This window comes from Mustelus asterias, chromosome 1, assembly GCF_964213995.1.
Source record: "Mustelus asterias chromosome 1, sMusAst1.hap1.1, whole genome shotgun sequence".
NCBI classification, from domain to species: domain Eukaryota; kingdom Metazoa; phylum Chordata; class Chondrichthyes; order Carcharhiniformes; family Triakidae; genus Mustelus; species Mustelus asterias.
In genome coordinates, this window is record NC_135801.1 from 113,081,656 (window position 1) to 113,095,233 (window position 13,578).

Genomic DNA, 13,578 nt, shown 5'->3' on the forward strand with positions numbered 1-13,578 from the left:
ATGGCAACCAGCACCCATGGAACTTAAAAGCTTTTTGGAATCAAGTGCATAGTTTGAACTTAAGCCTGTGGGTTTCTACTTGGGTGGCCTTAATGGCATCAAATCTCAATGCAGGTATTCTGTACTGTAGCAAGAATTGACTTATGGCCTGATCCCAAGTACAATACATAGCTTTCTACCTCACTGAACACGACAAAAGTCTTTTGTTCTTGGGTGAGTTCAACCATCTCTGTCAAATCTGCACTAGGTCAGGTAGAGTCAAGGTTCACTGGAGCATGGGAAAAATCAGGCATGCAAAGCTGATCAACTCTGCACTTCTGAGCTGCATCAGGTAAAATTAAGGTTCACTGGAGCGCAGGAAAAAAAATGTCTATTTTTCAGACACCACTGGTTTTTGCAGTACCCTACTTTTAAAGTTTAAAGTTTATTTGTTACTGTCACAAGTAGGCTTACATTAACACTGCAATGAAGTTACTGTAAAATCCCCTAGTCACCACACTCTGGCGCTTGTTCGGGTACATTGAGGGAGAATTTAGCATGGCCAATGCATCTAATCAGCAGGTCTTTAGGACTGTGTGAGAAAACCGGAACAAACCCACACAAACATAGGGAGGACATGCATACACTGCAAAGTGACCCAAGCTGGGAATCGAACCTGGGTCCCTGTGCTGAGAGGCAGCAGTGCTAACCACGGTGCCACCATGCTACCCAGCTTGTATTTCAGTCAAGTAAATACTTTATAATTGGGTGAAAGTTTCAAAGATCGCCGCAGTAGTTTGGCTATGTTAACTTTCTTCCTTACGCAAAATTTCTGATACTATTATTAAAATGGCATTTTGCTTCAACATAAGTGTCTAATTCAATTCATTGATCTTTCTAAAATACACTTGCTTATCTATACCCACCTTTGTGTTACAGTGTTGCTTTCACATTTAATTCTGATTACATAAACCCACAGCAACCTATACAGTGATTCCAGTGCAACTCGAGACATTTTGGGATCTTTGTTCTATAAGAAGAAACAAAGGAATGTTTCAATAGAAGACAAAGATGTACCATGTTCATGCAGTTTCCACACAAAACATTATTTGCACCAGTCCAGGTAAAAAATAGACATACAAAACACCTGTAAACATTTTGATACTGGAACAAATATCTAAGAAACTGTTTAAATTATACAGGAAGTGACTCTATCTCGAAAGATTTGGTTTGTTTCATTATTACTGTTACTGATTTCCTTCATTCTTATTATTACTACTGACATCCATCTGTCTCAGGAGACGATGGACTGCTTGCTCCATTACTCAGAAATTGATGTACTGACAATTAGATCTTGATTTAAATTTTCAGTGCATAAAGTGCATTTTAAAAACCTTCCAAGTATATTATGCTATTCAATAATCCATGAAGTTTGCAACCCTTTGCAAAGCTGCACTGATCAGTCAAACAATATTGCACTTTTTACAGTTAGTGTAAAACAGTCTGCTTCATTGGAGGATGTAAATAATTTAGTAAGCATATATCATTTTACTCAACACAGAAGTATTTGAGGTCTTTCTTTAAAATCTAACAAAAGTATTTTTTTACAAAAGACGGCATCACAAATGCATAATTGCTTTACTATCAACAATGACTTGCAGTTATACAGCACTACAATGTAATAAAATGGTCTAAGGCAGTTCACAGACATGGCAAACAATGGAACCAGCGAATGTTTGGTGGTGATAGCAGAAGGGCTAGAATCTAAGCACACGTGAGGAAGGCAACAGGGTACCACCTCATGAATGATTCCCCTAGTCATATTGCTCACTGGAGTTCAAATTGCTAGGCTCTTACGGGCAACTGAACAGGAAAGCTCAGAGCTGCAAGGTGTGGATAAATGAGCAGAGAACATACCCTTATGTAAATCCCGACTACTGCTTCACAGCAACATTATAAAACACAGATCGACATTGAGCCACATAAGGAGATAGAAGACCAAAAGCTTTGTCAAAGGGCTAGGTTTTAAAGAACAAGTTGGAGGAGAAGTGAAAGGTAGAGAGGCAGCGAGGTTTAGGGAAAGCACTCTAGACCTTCAAGCCTGAACAGCTAACAGCACAACCACAACCATACAGCTAATTAAAATCAGGGATTTTCAAGCGGCCAGAATTAGAGCAATGCAGGCATCTTGGAGGATTGTAGGGCTGGAGATTACAGAGATGGGAAGAGGTGTGATCATGGAGGAATTTGAAAACAAAAATGAGAATTTTGAAATAGTCTACTTAACAAGGAGCCAACAAGGGTTAGAGCTTCCGGTGACTGGTGAACCGGATTTGGTGAACATTAGGACATGGGCAGTAAAGCTCTGGATGACCTGCGGTTTGCGGAGGATAGAACGTTTTCATTCACCTTCTTATTGAACTTTAGTCAAAGGTGCATGAGTTGGCCATCAAATTAATTGTGTCTGGGGATAAGGAACCTTAAGATTATAGAGAATCATGTGACTAAAGAGTGCATTTACAATACAAATTTAAATAAAAAGCTTACAGAGCAAAGTCAAAGGCAGGGCCCAAGCCAACACTGGAATTAGAAGTTTTAATAGAAGAAGTGGAATTTTCAGATCAGCCATGGTCTTAGTGAATGGCAAGGCAGGCTCTATGGACCAAATAGCCTACTCCTATTTCTTATGTATTTCAATGTACCTACTCCTGTTTTAATTTGTACACTGTGAACCTACTACTACTTTCATAATTACTGGGCCCTGTTTCCCACTAGTTTCTTTCACATCCTTACTAGGCTAAATTGGCACCAAGATTATTACTTCAGTATGTCACACACTAATATCCACCCAGATTTTTGCAAGACAAGCAACTCATCTCCTGACCCACAATGTCTGTCCACCATCTTAAGGCGCAGATCAAAAGTCTCATGTTATATTCCCCCCTTCCTATCAAGTGTTTAAGAATTTAGTGATAGATTTGGGATTAGTTTTTGTTTTATTCACAGAATGTGGGATTCATTGGTAAAGCATAAAACTCCATCCCCAATTATCTCTCAATCATTCAGTTAAATTTAGCATAGTTTATGATAAAGGACAGAGGAAGTCCATGTTTAAAATGTTGCAAAACTTTAAAAGGAATCAAACCTCAAGTGGTTTAATGCCATAGTCTTAACTGTCCAGCTGCACGTGTAAAATAAACCTATCCTCTTAATTTAACTTATGTCAAGTTTGCTGTGGGGTTATTAATAGAGGATTGGATCGCTCCAAAAAAAGGCTTAGGGAAAATACACCACCATTTATAAAAGGGGAAATCAAAAATCAAAAACACCTGTTCACAGACAGGTGGCAAGAGGAGAAATCCTCCCCCTGTCCTTAATAACATTAACAATCTATTTTGGTAGATATTATTTAACTACTAATATAGTTTTACTCAGTTTCACTATTTTTGTTATGCTTGAAGTAATGGTGAAGACCTTATCAGGTCACTTCACACAATTAAACGTGAGGCCATCCTCATGGAAGATTAACAGGTGTAATGCAATCACTGCAATTTAATGAAGATTAGTTTGCAGCAGAGTGCAAAAAAAAAACTACCTGTGTGAAGATATATTTATATATCATCTGTTTATTACCAACTTTCTAGACTTTATATGTGTGAAAACTTGACATGCATACTCACCTGCAGAGTTTCTATTTGCTTTCTGATAGTGTTGTTAGATGGCATCTGAATAAAGCAATGCAAGACAGCAAAACATAAACAAGCATGAGAATGGGATGTCCATGCGTGTTAGATGGGGAACAAAGCACAAACATAAATTCTTAATGACATTTGATGAACGAATGCAAGTACAACATACAGCAATGTGAACAGCTCATGTTAAACATAACAAAAAGCACTACAATGCACTGCTAGCATTATAACTTGGAGTTAAACTGGAATGTTTAAAATAACATCTTTGGAAGACATGACTTAAATAATGAAACATGCTATGAACATCATAAGCATTTTTCCGCTTGAGAGGATTTTTTGATGCTGGATATAAGCAGAAATTAAGATGTAATTGAGTTAGTAGGGAGTTCAGCAAGACAAAACGATACAGAATATACATCTACAGCCACAAGGAGCACCAAGAATAAATTGAATGATATTCATGCATAAAGAGTTTCCGAATGAAACTAATGTCTGGAATTCACAGCAAAAACCATCTCTAACCATTCAGCTTATTTAAGTAGCAGCAATACTCAAGTCCAAAACAAATTTAATGGAAACAAAAATAAGTACAGTAAACAGTATGGTACATTAAAGAAGAAATAAACATTACTCTCAGGGGCCAAAATTTAGGTTAGTTGCTAATCCAGTGGTGCTACTTCAATTTTGAAGTTCAAAGTAGCAGCGAATAAATAGAAAATCAAAGAGGAGAAAATTATCTCTGATTCTTAGTTTGTCTTGTTATTTGTGGCTTATTGGAAAAATAAAAAAGACTTGGTCAAAAATAATCATCTTTGGCTAAACAGAAAGCAAAAGGACAGAGGAAAATGAGAAGAAGAGATGTTACAATTAAAGCACTTTTAAAATTACACCTTTCATATGATTACAGCATTTGAACCAGAAACTTGCACCCAAAGACCAGCAGGTTTCTTAGCATGATAGTCTTGATCCATCAAATCAAAAATCATTTCATGGACGAAAAGAAATTGGTTTAGGTTGGAGGGTCACAGTTTTTTTTTAACTGGTCGGTGCAACATCGTGGGCCGAAGGGCCTGTTCTGCGCTGTAATGTTCTATGTTCTATGTTCTATTGTGACCCGATCATCATGAATTAATCTCATTTTGCTAACTTTTGTTAAGGAATCTATAGTTTCTCTGTTTTTCTTGGTCAAATGGATCTTGCTCATTGTGTAGTCCTTACCTTTAAATGAGACAGACAATTCTGAAGGAATATGTGCCAGTTGTTGAGAAAGAACTGTTTTTGACTGACGCAAAGCAGGCAGGTAACCAATGGGTACAGGGCCTGAGAAGACAGACAAAATTAATGACAACAGTTATGAAAGAGAATAGACAGATATTGCAAAATTATCCAAGAGGTAAGTAACCAGCAGAAGTTAGACAGGGATCAAAATTTAAAGTTTTGCTGGTCAATTGTGAAGTTTACTCAGTCATGCCAACTCTTACAAATGGATCAGGAAACTTGCAATTTCTGGGTAAAACTTCAACTCTTTTGTGATCTTGCAAAAGGTTTCCAAAATCTCAGGATTCTCTGAATGCAACTATTGAAAGGTAATGTGAGATTGAAGTAGAGATGGGAAGTTGGTGGCAGCTGTGTACAAGAACTTGCAACTGTGGGCAAGATGGAGGCCTGAGGAAGAGTGCAAGAGTGAGAGTTCCCTCAGGTTTTCTCGCCTCCTCTTCTGACGGCAATGCCTCATTCTATAATGGGTTCCATGGGTGCTGGAAATCTGGTAACTTCCCCAATGTCCATTTTTTCTTGCACCTGCTATATATCGAGTATGACTGGTATGGTACTTGGTAAGGTTTCTTTCCATAGTTTTTCACTTGGGAATTTTCACACAAGGTGCACAATGAGTAAAAGTTGACAGTGTCATTAATTTTAAAAGTCCAACAGATTTTTCTTAAATGAATCCTTCGCGGGCACGATGATTAAGGTTTGTGGAAGCCTGTTCGTCCCTAATTTGCTACTTGATTTGACAGCATATCAGACACGAGCTGTTTCCAGGTATTACTGGATAATAAGCAAAAGCAAGAATCCTGGATTATATTTTCTCTCTCTCCCTCCTCCATTTCTGTAATTAATCATAGTCCACAATGATTCTAAGACCTCCGTGGTAGGGAGGTTACATTTTGGTCACGCAACATGCAGGGTAGGATAAGATTTTTTAAAAGTTACATTAGATTGTGAGAGCTCAGTACTGCAAAATGCCTGAAGATTTGAAATTAAAAACATTAGGAAAGCAGAGAGGGCATAAAAACATACGCAAGTAACATCAAGTATAACCCAAATATGTTGCATAAATACACAAAGAGCAAGAGACTAACTAAGGAAAGAGTAGTAGGGCCTATTAAAAAACTAAAAAAGGCAAACTGTGTGTGGCGGCAAAGACATGCGAATGGTTCTTAATAAACACCGTGCCTATCTTCACAAAACAAATGATGGTGCTAACATTGTAGTTAGGGAGAATGAGTGTGAAATCCTGAATGGGATAAATATTGTGATAGAGGAAATGTTAAGATGCTTAGCATCTATGAAAGTTGATGAGTTGCCAAGCCTAGATAAAAATTTATCTGAGTCTGCTGAGAGAAGCAAGGAAGGAAACTGAAGAGTCTCTGACCATCATTTTCCGCTCCTCTTTGGCTACAGGTGTGGTGCTGGAAGCTTGCCAGCACATCTTTTTTAGAAAGGGGGATATAGATAGAGAGAGTAACACAGGCCTTACCGCGGTGGTGTGAAATAATTGGAAAAATGGATAGGATAAACCCTCACTTAGAAAGACACAGATTAATCAAGATCAAGCAGTATGGATTTATTGAAGAATTGTCATGTCTGACTATCCTGATTGAGGGTAGCATGTCTGGTGTAATTTGCATGGACTTTAGCAAGGCTTCAGAGGTCCCACATGGCAGGCTGGTATGAAAAATAAAAGTCCATGGGATCCCAGGGAAAGTGGCAAGTTGGATCCAAATGTTGACTCAGTGACAAAAAGCAAATTGTCGATGATGATTTTGCGACTTGAAAGCCATTTCCAGTGAGAATCTGCAAGGCTCAGCAATGGGTCCTTTGCTTTTCTTGTTGTACATCAATGATTTAAACTTAACCAAAGGGGGGCATGATTAAGAAGTTTGCAGATGATACAGAAAATGGCCGAATGGTTGATAGCAAAAAATTTGCAGAATGAAGTCAATAGATTGACAAGCAGTGAAGTGGCAAACAGAATTCAGTCTGGAGAAATGTACGGGGATACATTTGGGAAGGATAAACAGATCAAGGGGTTATAGAATAAATGGTAGGACACTGGAGTGCATGTCTACAGATCGCTGAAGGTAGCAAGACATATAGATAAGGGAGTTAGTGCTTAAGAAGGTATATAGGATACTTTCCTTTATTATCTGTTGCATCAAATATAGTAGTAGAGAGGTAGTGTTAACATTGCATAAGACACTAGATAGGCTCCAGCTCGGGTGCTACATATAGTTCTGATGACCATGTTAAAGGCAGGATGTGATTGGACTACAGAGGTGATTTAAAAGGGTGTTGCCAGGTATAAGGAACTTTATCTCTGAGGAAAGATTGGATAAACTTAAGTCGTTTTCTTTGAAACAGGAGGATGAGGGGAGATTCAATTCGCGTATATAAAATGAGGAGAAGAATTAAAATGGATAGGAAGGAGTTATTTCCCTTAGCAAAAGCTGCTCTGATTCCTTGAGAAGGGTCCAGAGTGAAGTCTTCTCCCATGTATTGTTGCTGGATTTCTTCTTTGACGAAGCTGAGGGTTCCCTCCCAGTTAATCTATGTGAAGTTATGTTCAATATTTGAAGGCATTGTATTGATCGCTGTGATTGAGGGATTGTGCTAGAACGTTTCTTTTTGAATTAGAATTTTATTTAAATTAAGATTTTGCCATGGATTTGTAAAATATGATATAGCAAAAGTCTGTAAGTATCAAGCCACAAAATAAACACTTGGAGGGCTTCTATGATTAGGCCAGGTTACCAATTGAACTCAAGTCTTAAGGTTTAGGTCTTGTATAAATTTATGACTAGCAAAGAATGACGTTCAAGTATCATCTGTTATTATAGCACCAAAACATTGATAATTTTTCCAATTAGGCAATAAGGAACTAGATTAGTATGATACTAGTAGAGATGTCAACATTGTGAAATATAAAGAGTAAGTCTCATCATCATAAGTCTCACAAAAGATAAGGCAGATTGAAGTTTCATTTACATGTATCGAGTTGCGTCTGTTTTAAATACAAAAGCTATGCAAATCAAAATAGTTTCAATTTAAAATTAAATTTAAAAAAGGCAAAGAAATTACACCAAATGCTTGGCAAATCTAGCCATCACATTCTCATGCCACCCGATGAAGACAGAGGGTAGCAGTGGAGGGATCTTTTTCTAATTGGAGGTCTGTGACTAGTGGTGTTCCGCAGGGCTCTGTACTGGGACCTCTACTGTTTGTGATATATATATATATATATAAATAAATGATTTGGAAGATGATGTAGCTGGTCTGATTAGTAAGTTTGCAGACGACACAAAGATTGCTGGAGTTGCGGATAGTGATGAACATTGTCAGAGAATACAGCAGGATATAGATAGGCTGGAAAATTGGGCGGAGAAATGGCAGATGGAATTTAATCCAGATAAATGCGAAGTGATGCATTTCGGTAGATCTAATGCAGGGGGGAGCTACACAATGAATGGCAGAACCATCAGGAGTATAGACACACAGAGGGATCTGGGTGTGCAAGTCCACAGATCCTTAAAGGTGGCAGCACAGGTGGAAAAGGTGGTGAAGAAGGCATATGGCATGCTTGCCTTTATTGGACGGAGCATAGAGTATAAAAGTTGGCATATGATGTTGCAGTTATATAGAACGTTGGTTAGGCCACATTTGGAATACTGCATCCAGTTCTGGTCGCCACACTACCAGAAGGACGTGGAGGCTTTGGAGAGAGTGCAGAAAAGGTTTACCAGGATGTTGCTGGTATTATCTATGAGGAGAGATTGAGTAAACTAGGGTAGTTCTCCCTGGAAAGACGGAGGTTGAGGGGCGACGTAATAAAAGTTTATAAAATTATGAAGAGCATAGATAGGGTGACCAATTGGAAGTTTTTTCCCAGGTCAGAAATGACAAACACAAGGGGTCACAAGTTCAAGGTTCAATACAGATATGCGGGGGACGTATTTTACACAGAGGGTGGTGGAGGCCTGGAATGCACTACCAAGCAAGGTGGTTGAGGCAGACACCCTAGGATCATTTAAGACTTATCTAGATAGCCACATGAACAGACTGGGAATAGAGCGATACAAACGGATGGTCTAGCTAGGAACACATGATCGGTGCAGGCTTGGAGGGCCGAAGGGCCTGTTCCTGTGCTGTATTGTTCTTTGTTCTTTGATGTGAGATCAGGTTTGGGTGTAGGATTTGTCAAGGTAGCTTCTACTGGGGTTATTAGTCTGAGCTGCTACATATAGCTTTATAAAAAGTAAAAGATATACTTTCAAATGGAAAGATAAAATAATGCAGAAAAGCAAGATTCACATTCATCACAAACATGACAATTTAAAAGCACTTACCAATGAATGTTTCTTTCTTGATGAAAGCTCAAAGGTGGTCTGATAGAGCATCTCTACAAAATTTTTCAGACATGGCACATTCACTTCATTTTTAACAGCCTAGACAACCAAGTTTGGTGAGATTAGTGTAGTATCTAAATACTAGGTTCAATGATTTTTTAATTTTAATTAAGCTGAGCTGACAAGACCAGCATTTGCTGCCCATTCCTATATGCCCTCAAGAAGGTGGTGGTAAGCTGCCCATTTTTTCTTACATCACATTGAAGTCATCAACCTTTTCTAATTCTAAACATCTGCAAGTCTCCGCATATTGTAACTTCCAAATTGTGCCGTCCCAGAGATTCATGGCATCCCGGTAACTGATATTATCATGTCCCCTCACAGGTCATATGGTTATAAACTTGTACAGATTTGTCCCATCATTACAGACTGTCCTATCTTTGTTAATGCTGCAACTGCACATACTTAGCACAAAATGTGAAAAGTCGTGGCTTTAAGAATGCTTCAGACATTTTGCATCCTGTCTGACACTGCTGCGATTTGAAATTGTAGTTCTCAGAACATGGATAGCATTCAGAAAGCTGCATCGATCTCTAGCTGCTCTGAAAGATGGTGCTGGATCTTGTACCTGAAACATTAGAGCCCTTGTTTGTGGTGGATGTATAAAATCTAGTTCAGGCTTTCACCCTGCATTCACGTCTGGATTTAGAGTCAATTGGATCTGGTCAAACACAAACTAGTGTTGGTGGCCAAGTAATTGGCAGGTAAGTCCTGAACAACTGAGAAGACAACCAAATCTTTGTAATTAATTGTTATGAGAGGTGTACTATTTTATTAATTGGAAAACCTCTGTTTTAAAACAAAAAGAGTCCTTTAAGTTAATTCTCAAAAGTAGTTGCCCTATTTTATTTTTAAATTCTGGAAATCTTAGATGATAATGGAATAGCAATGTTCAGGGTAAGTATAGCTAATGCACTAAACTGCAAGTCTCTGCCCAGTTTAGGTGCACCGCATTTTGTACATGAACATTTCTGTTAATTTTGCTAGGTGGCCTTGAATCTTCACTAATAAACGACAGTAATTATCCTACTATAGCCTGTACCTTATCAAGGTGTTAGTTAATGCAATCATGCCACTGATCTTTGCCGAATGACATAGCATTCTTGCAATCCCTAATATCAACAATCTGTTTCAAGTCCACTCAGTCTAAAGAGCTTTTCCAAAATTTACTCATCATGCGCTACGCTTCTGATTGCATGTCTATTATACATTCAAATTCAATACCACAATCCCTTCAATTATGTATGGACCAAGTTTGATTCCTTCTGATTCTTTGATAATAGTATCATATTTTAGTATTGCTGAAAAATTACACATGCCAGCTAAGCATCTCGTCTCATTCATCGGATAATTTGCAAGAAATTGCCAAACTGAAATAGAGGAACAACAATTAATATTGCATGAAAAGAGGGTGCTGATTGGTTGGCAAGTAGACTCTGCTTGGTGCAGGTGCGGCATGGAGAATGCAGCATCAAGCAGTTAGCTGCCCAGCATTGTTCAAATTGTAAAAATTGGGCAAATTGACTCTGATTGGTCATGGCATTGCCTTGGGGAATGAATGTTCCCTAAGCTTCTGTTTAGATGAAGAAGGTATAAAGTGTGGGCATGTTCCTTCTGTCTGCTAAGAACAAGGTACTGTTTTTGAACATATGTAGCTTCTTACATGCGTAAGTGAGCCCATCTGATTTATCTTAAATTACTTTCCAGTGTAATTCTTAGCACAATCAGGATTGTTTAGCAGGCGTAGTCCAATCATAGAATCACATCTAATGTTGGACAATATGTTTCGAGTTATGCAAGCACAGATTGATTGGGTACCCGTCAGTACCTAACCAACAGCTGAAGGTACGTGCTGTTTGATATGATCTGGCAATCATTGGGACATTTGGCCTGTAGACCTGGCATCACACCGGCACTATAATTCATACACCACAGAACATCTTTTCAGCTTGACGCAGCATCCTGTTAGTGGAGAATACCATTTGTGCTACTGCATAGTAACAATGTGCAATGGCTAGCTCAAAACTTTGAGACATCTTGCCGTTCAGGGTAATCAAAGGTAGACTGGGCACTTTTCAGGACCAAAAGCTTAGATAGCATATGCATTTTCCCAGTAATACTCATTTTCTGTACTACTAAACAACTATTAATGATATTTTAATCTTTAAAGAGAATGCTTACCTCATGATTCATTAAATGATTATGGCTAAATCACATTTTCTTTTGTAAATTGTTAATTATAAAGTCTGCAGTGACAAATTATGTTTCATAGAATTGAAAAGAAAAGTTACACACTATTTAACTAAGCTGAGCTCATGAGTATATTGGGAACCAGTAAATGATATTTGATTAAAAAGTTTAAAGTCAATCATTTGAATATTATTCCCAATGTTACTTTTCCCTTTCTGACAGACATTTGCCCTAAAATTACAAATGTTCCTTCCTACAAGACAAAACATGAACATAGCTACAGAATAACAAAGCTTTTGAAAAATATGCGGGGCAATAGCATTCGTCAGTTATCCATTATCTCCTTATCCATTTCCATTTCTCCTTATAAAATATTAGAATAGAAAATACTTACAGCAGCTACAGGAATTAGAATTTCCACAAAGAGTCCAGCAAGTGCATGTTTTATGTCCTTATCTTTCACTTCATGGAAATACTGGGCACATTCCTGTAGAAAATAAGATCTAGTTAAAAATTTCTGAATCCCATAACAAAAACCCAAAAACAAGCAAATACTGGCTTCCAAGAGAGATTTGTAACTAATTCATAAAACTCTACCCTATTGAAATGAATGACTGTTCAAAGGCAGAAAATGGCAGTGAAGCCTTATCTAGTTCAGTGATAGAATGCACAAAATCTTTGGATGGATGAAAATCCCAAATTAGCAGGGTTATGATAATAGACCACAAAAATAAATTTACAACATTTAAAAATATCACCAGGCAGCAAAGCTTGTTGGAACTCCAACGTACACTGTCATAGTAAAGAGGTTGTATGTTCTACTTCCTTCTATTCCTCAGGTGGCCAGTGTGTAGGTCAGGCTCTTCCTCATCAGAAGAAAATTACAGAATGAGACATCACCACATCAATCTTGAACACTAGGAATGCTGCCGAACAGAAACAGGCCTTCAACCCTAAGTCTATTTGGCATTTTTCATCATGAGCCAACTAGTCTAATCCCACTTTTCTACATACTCCCCATATTCTTAAACATTTCTCTTTTTCGAACTGACTATACAACTAGCTTTTAAAAATATTTATGGATTCTGCCTCAACAAAGGTGGACGGCAGAGAATTCCAGATTCTAATTACCCTCGGAAACAAAATACTTTCTAATCTCTCAATTTTTCATGGTTTCACTTGTGCCCTTTCATTACTGCCTAACTAATTTCAGGAAACAATCAGTATTTATCTTATTGCCTTGAAGATGTCTATATATGCCAGTGGTTTTGCCACAGGATGATGTTTTGTGTCGCGTGCAGTTGCAGGACCCACTGCCACTGGCGAGCTTACTGTGGAAAAAGTAGTCAATGGTGTAAGTCTCCTGCCAGAAAACAGTAATTATGGCGCTGAGTGTTGAGTCTCCACCTGTGATCAGACTGAACAGCACACCACAGGATCCAAATTCTACTCCCTTGGATCATGGTGACAGACAACCGTGCTTTGCCAAAGAGCTCAGCACATGCATTGGCAAAGTAGCCATCAACTTTGCCCGACTAACAAAATGAGCAGGGAAAAACAACAAATTGACCCACAGGACCAAGTTGCTTATCTACAAGGCCTGTATGCTCAGCACATTGCAGTATGGCAGCAAAATCTGAACAATTTACACCTATCAAGAATAGAGGCTTAGTATTCTCCATATGACACATGCTTGGCTTCACACAAAGACAAAGTCACCTTTCTTGGGCAAATATGCCAAGCATTCTCGAGTTAATCGCGAAAAGAAGGCTTCACTTGTACACAGGATAGAGGATGGCTGCAACCCCAAGGATATGCTATACAGGTAAGTGGCCCATGCCCAGAGACCAGCACAATCACAAAAATGTTACAGCACAAGAGGAGGTCATTTAGCCCATTATGTCTGCACCAACTCTCCAAATAAGCATTTCACTTCATGCCATTCTCCTGCCTTTTCCCCGTAACCTTGTACATTCTTCCTCCTCAATTAACAGTCTAATTTCCATGTGAAAGCGTCAATTGAATCTGTC

General features: G+C 38.3%; 1 protein-coding gene across 18 annotated transcripts in view; it reads right to left on the reverse strand.

Annotated features, from left to right (window-relative positions):
- The window catches only part of fryl (furry homolog, like), a 444,177-nt gene that overhangs the window by 200,044 nt on the left and 230,555 nt on the right, over positions 1-13,578 (reverse strand). For 9 of the 18 annotated variants that reach the window (XM_078217182.1, XM_078217131.1, XM_078217124.1 and 6 more), the window contains 5 exons: positions 11,943-12,035; positions 9,299-9,397; positions 4,890-4,991; positions 3,660-3,704; positions 906-1,009 (listed from right to left, as the gene is read on the reverse strand). In XM_078217182.1, coding sequence (XP_078073308.1) covers positions 906-1,009; positions 3,660-3,704; positions 4,890-4,991; positions 9,299-9,397; positions 11,943-12,035 — 443 coding nt within the window. The remainder of the gene's footprint in view (positions 1-905; positions 1,010-3,659; positions 3,705-4,889; positions 4,992-9,298; positions 9,398-11,942; positions 12,036-13,578) is intronic. The other 9 variants (XM_078217183.1, XM_078217176.1, XM_078217171.1 and 6 more) reach the window with 3 other exon arrangements.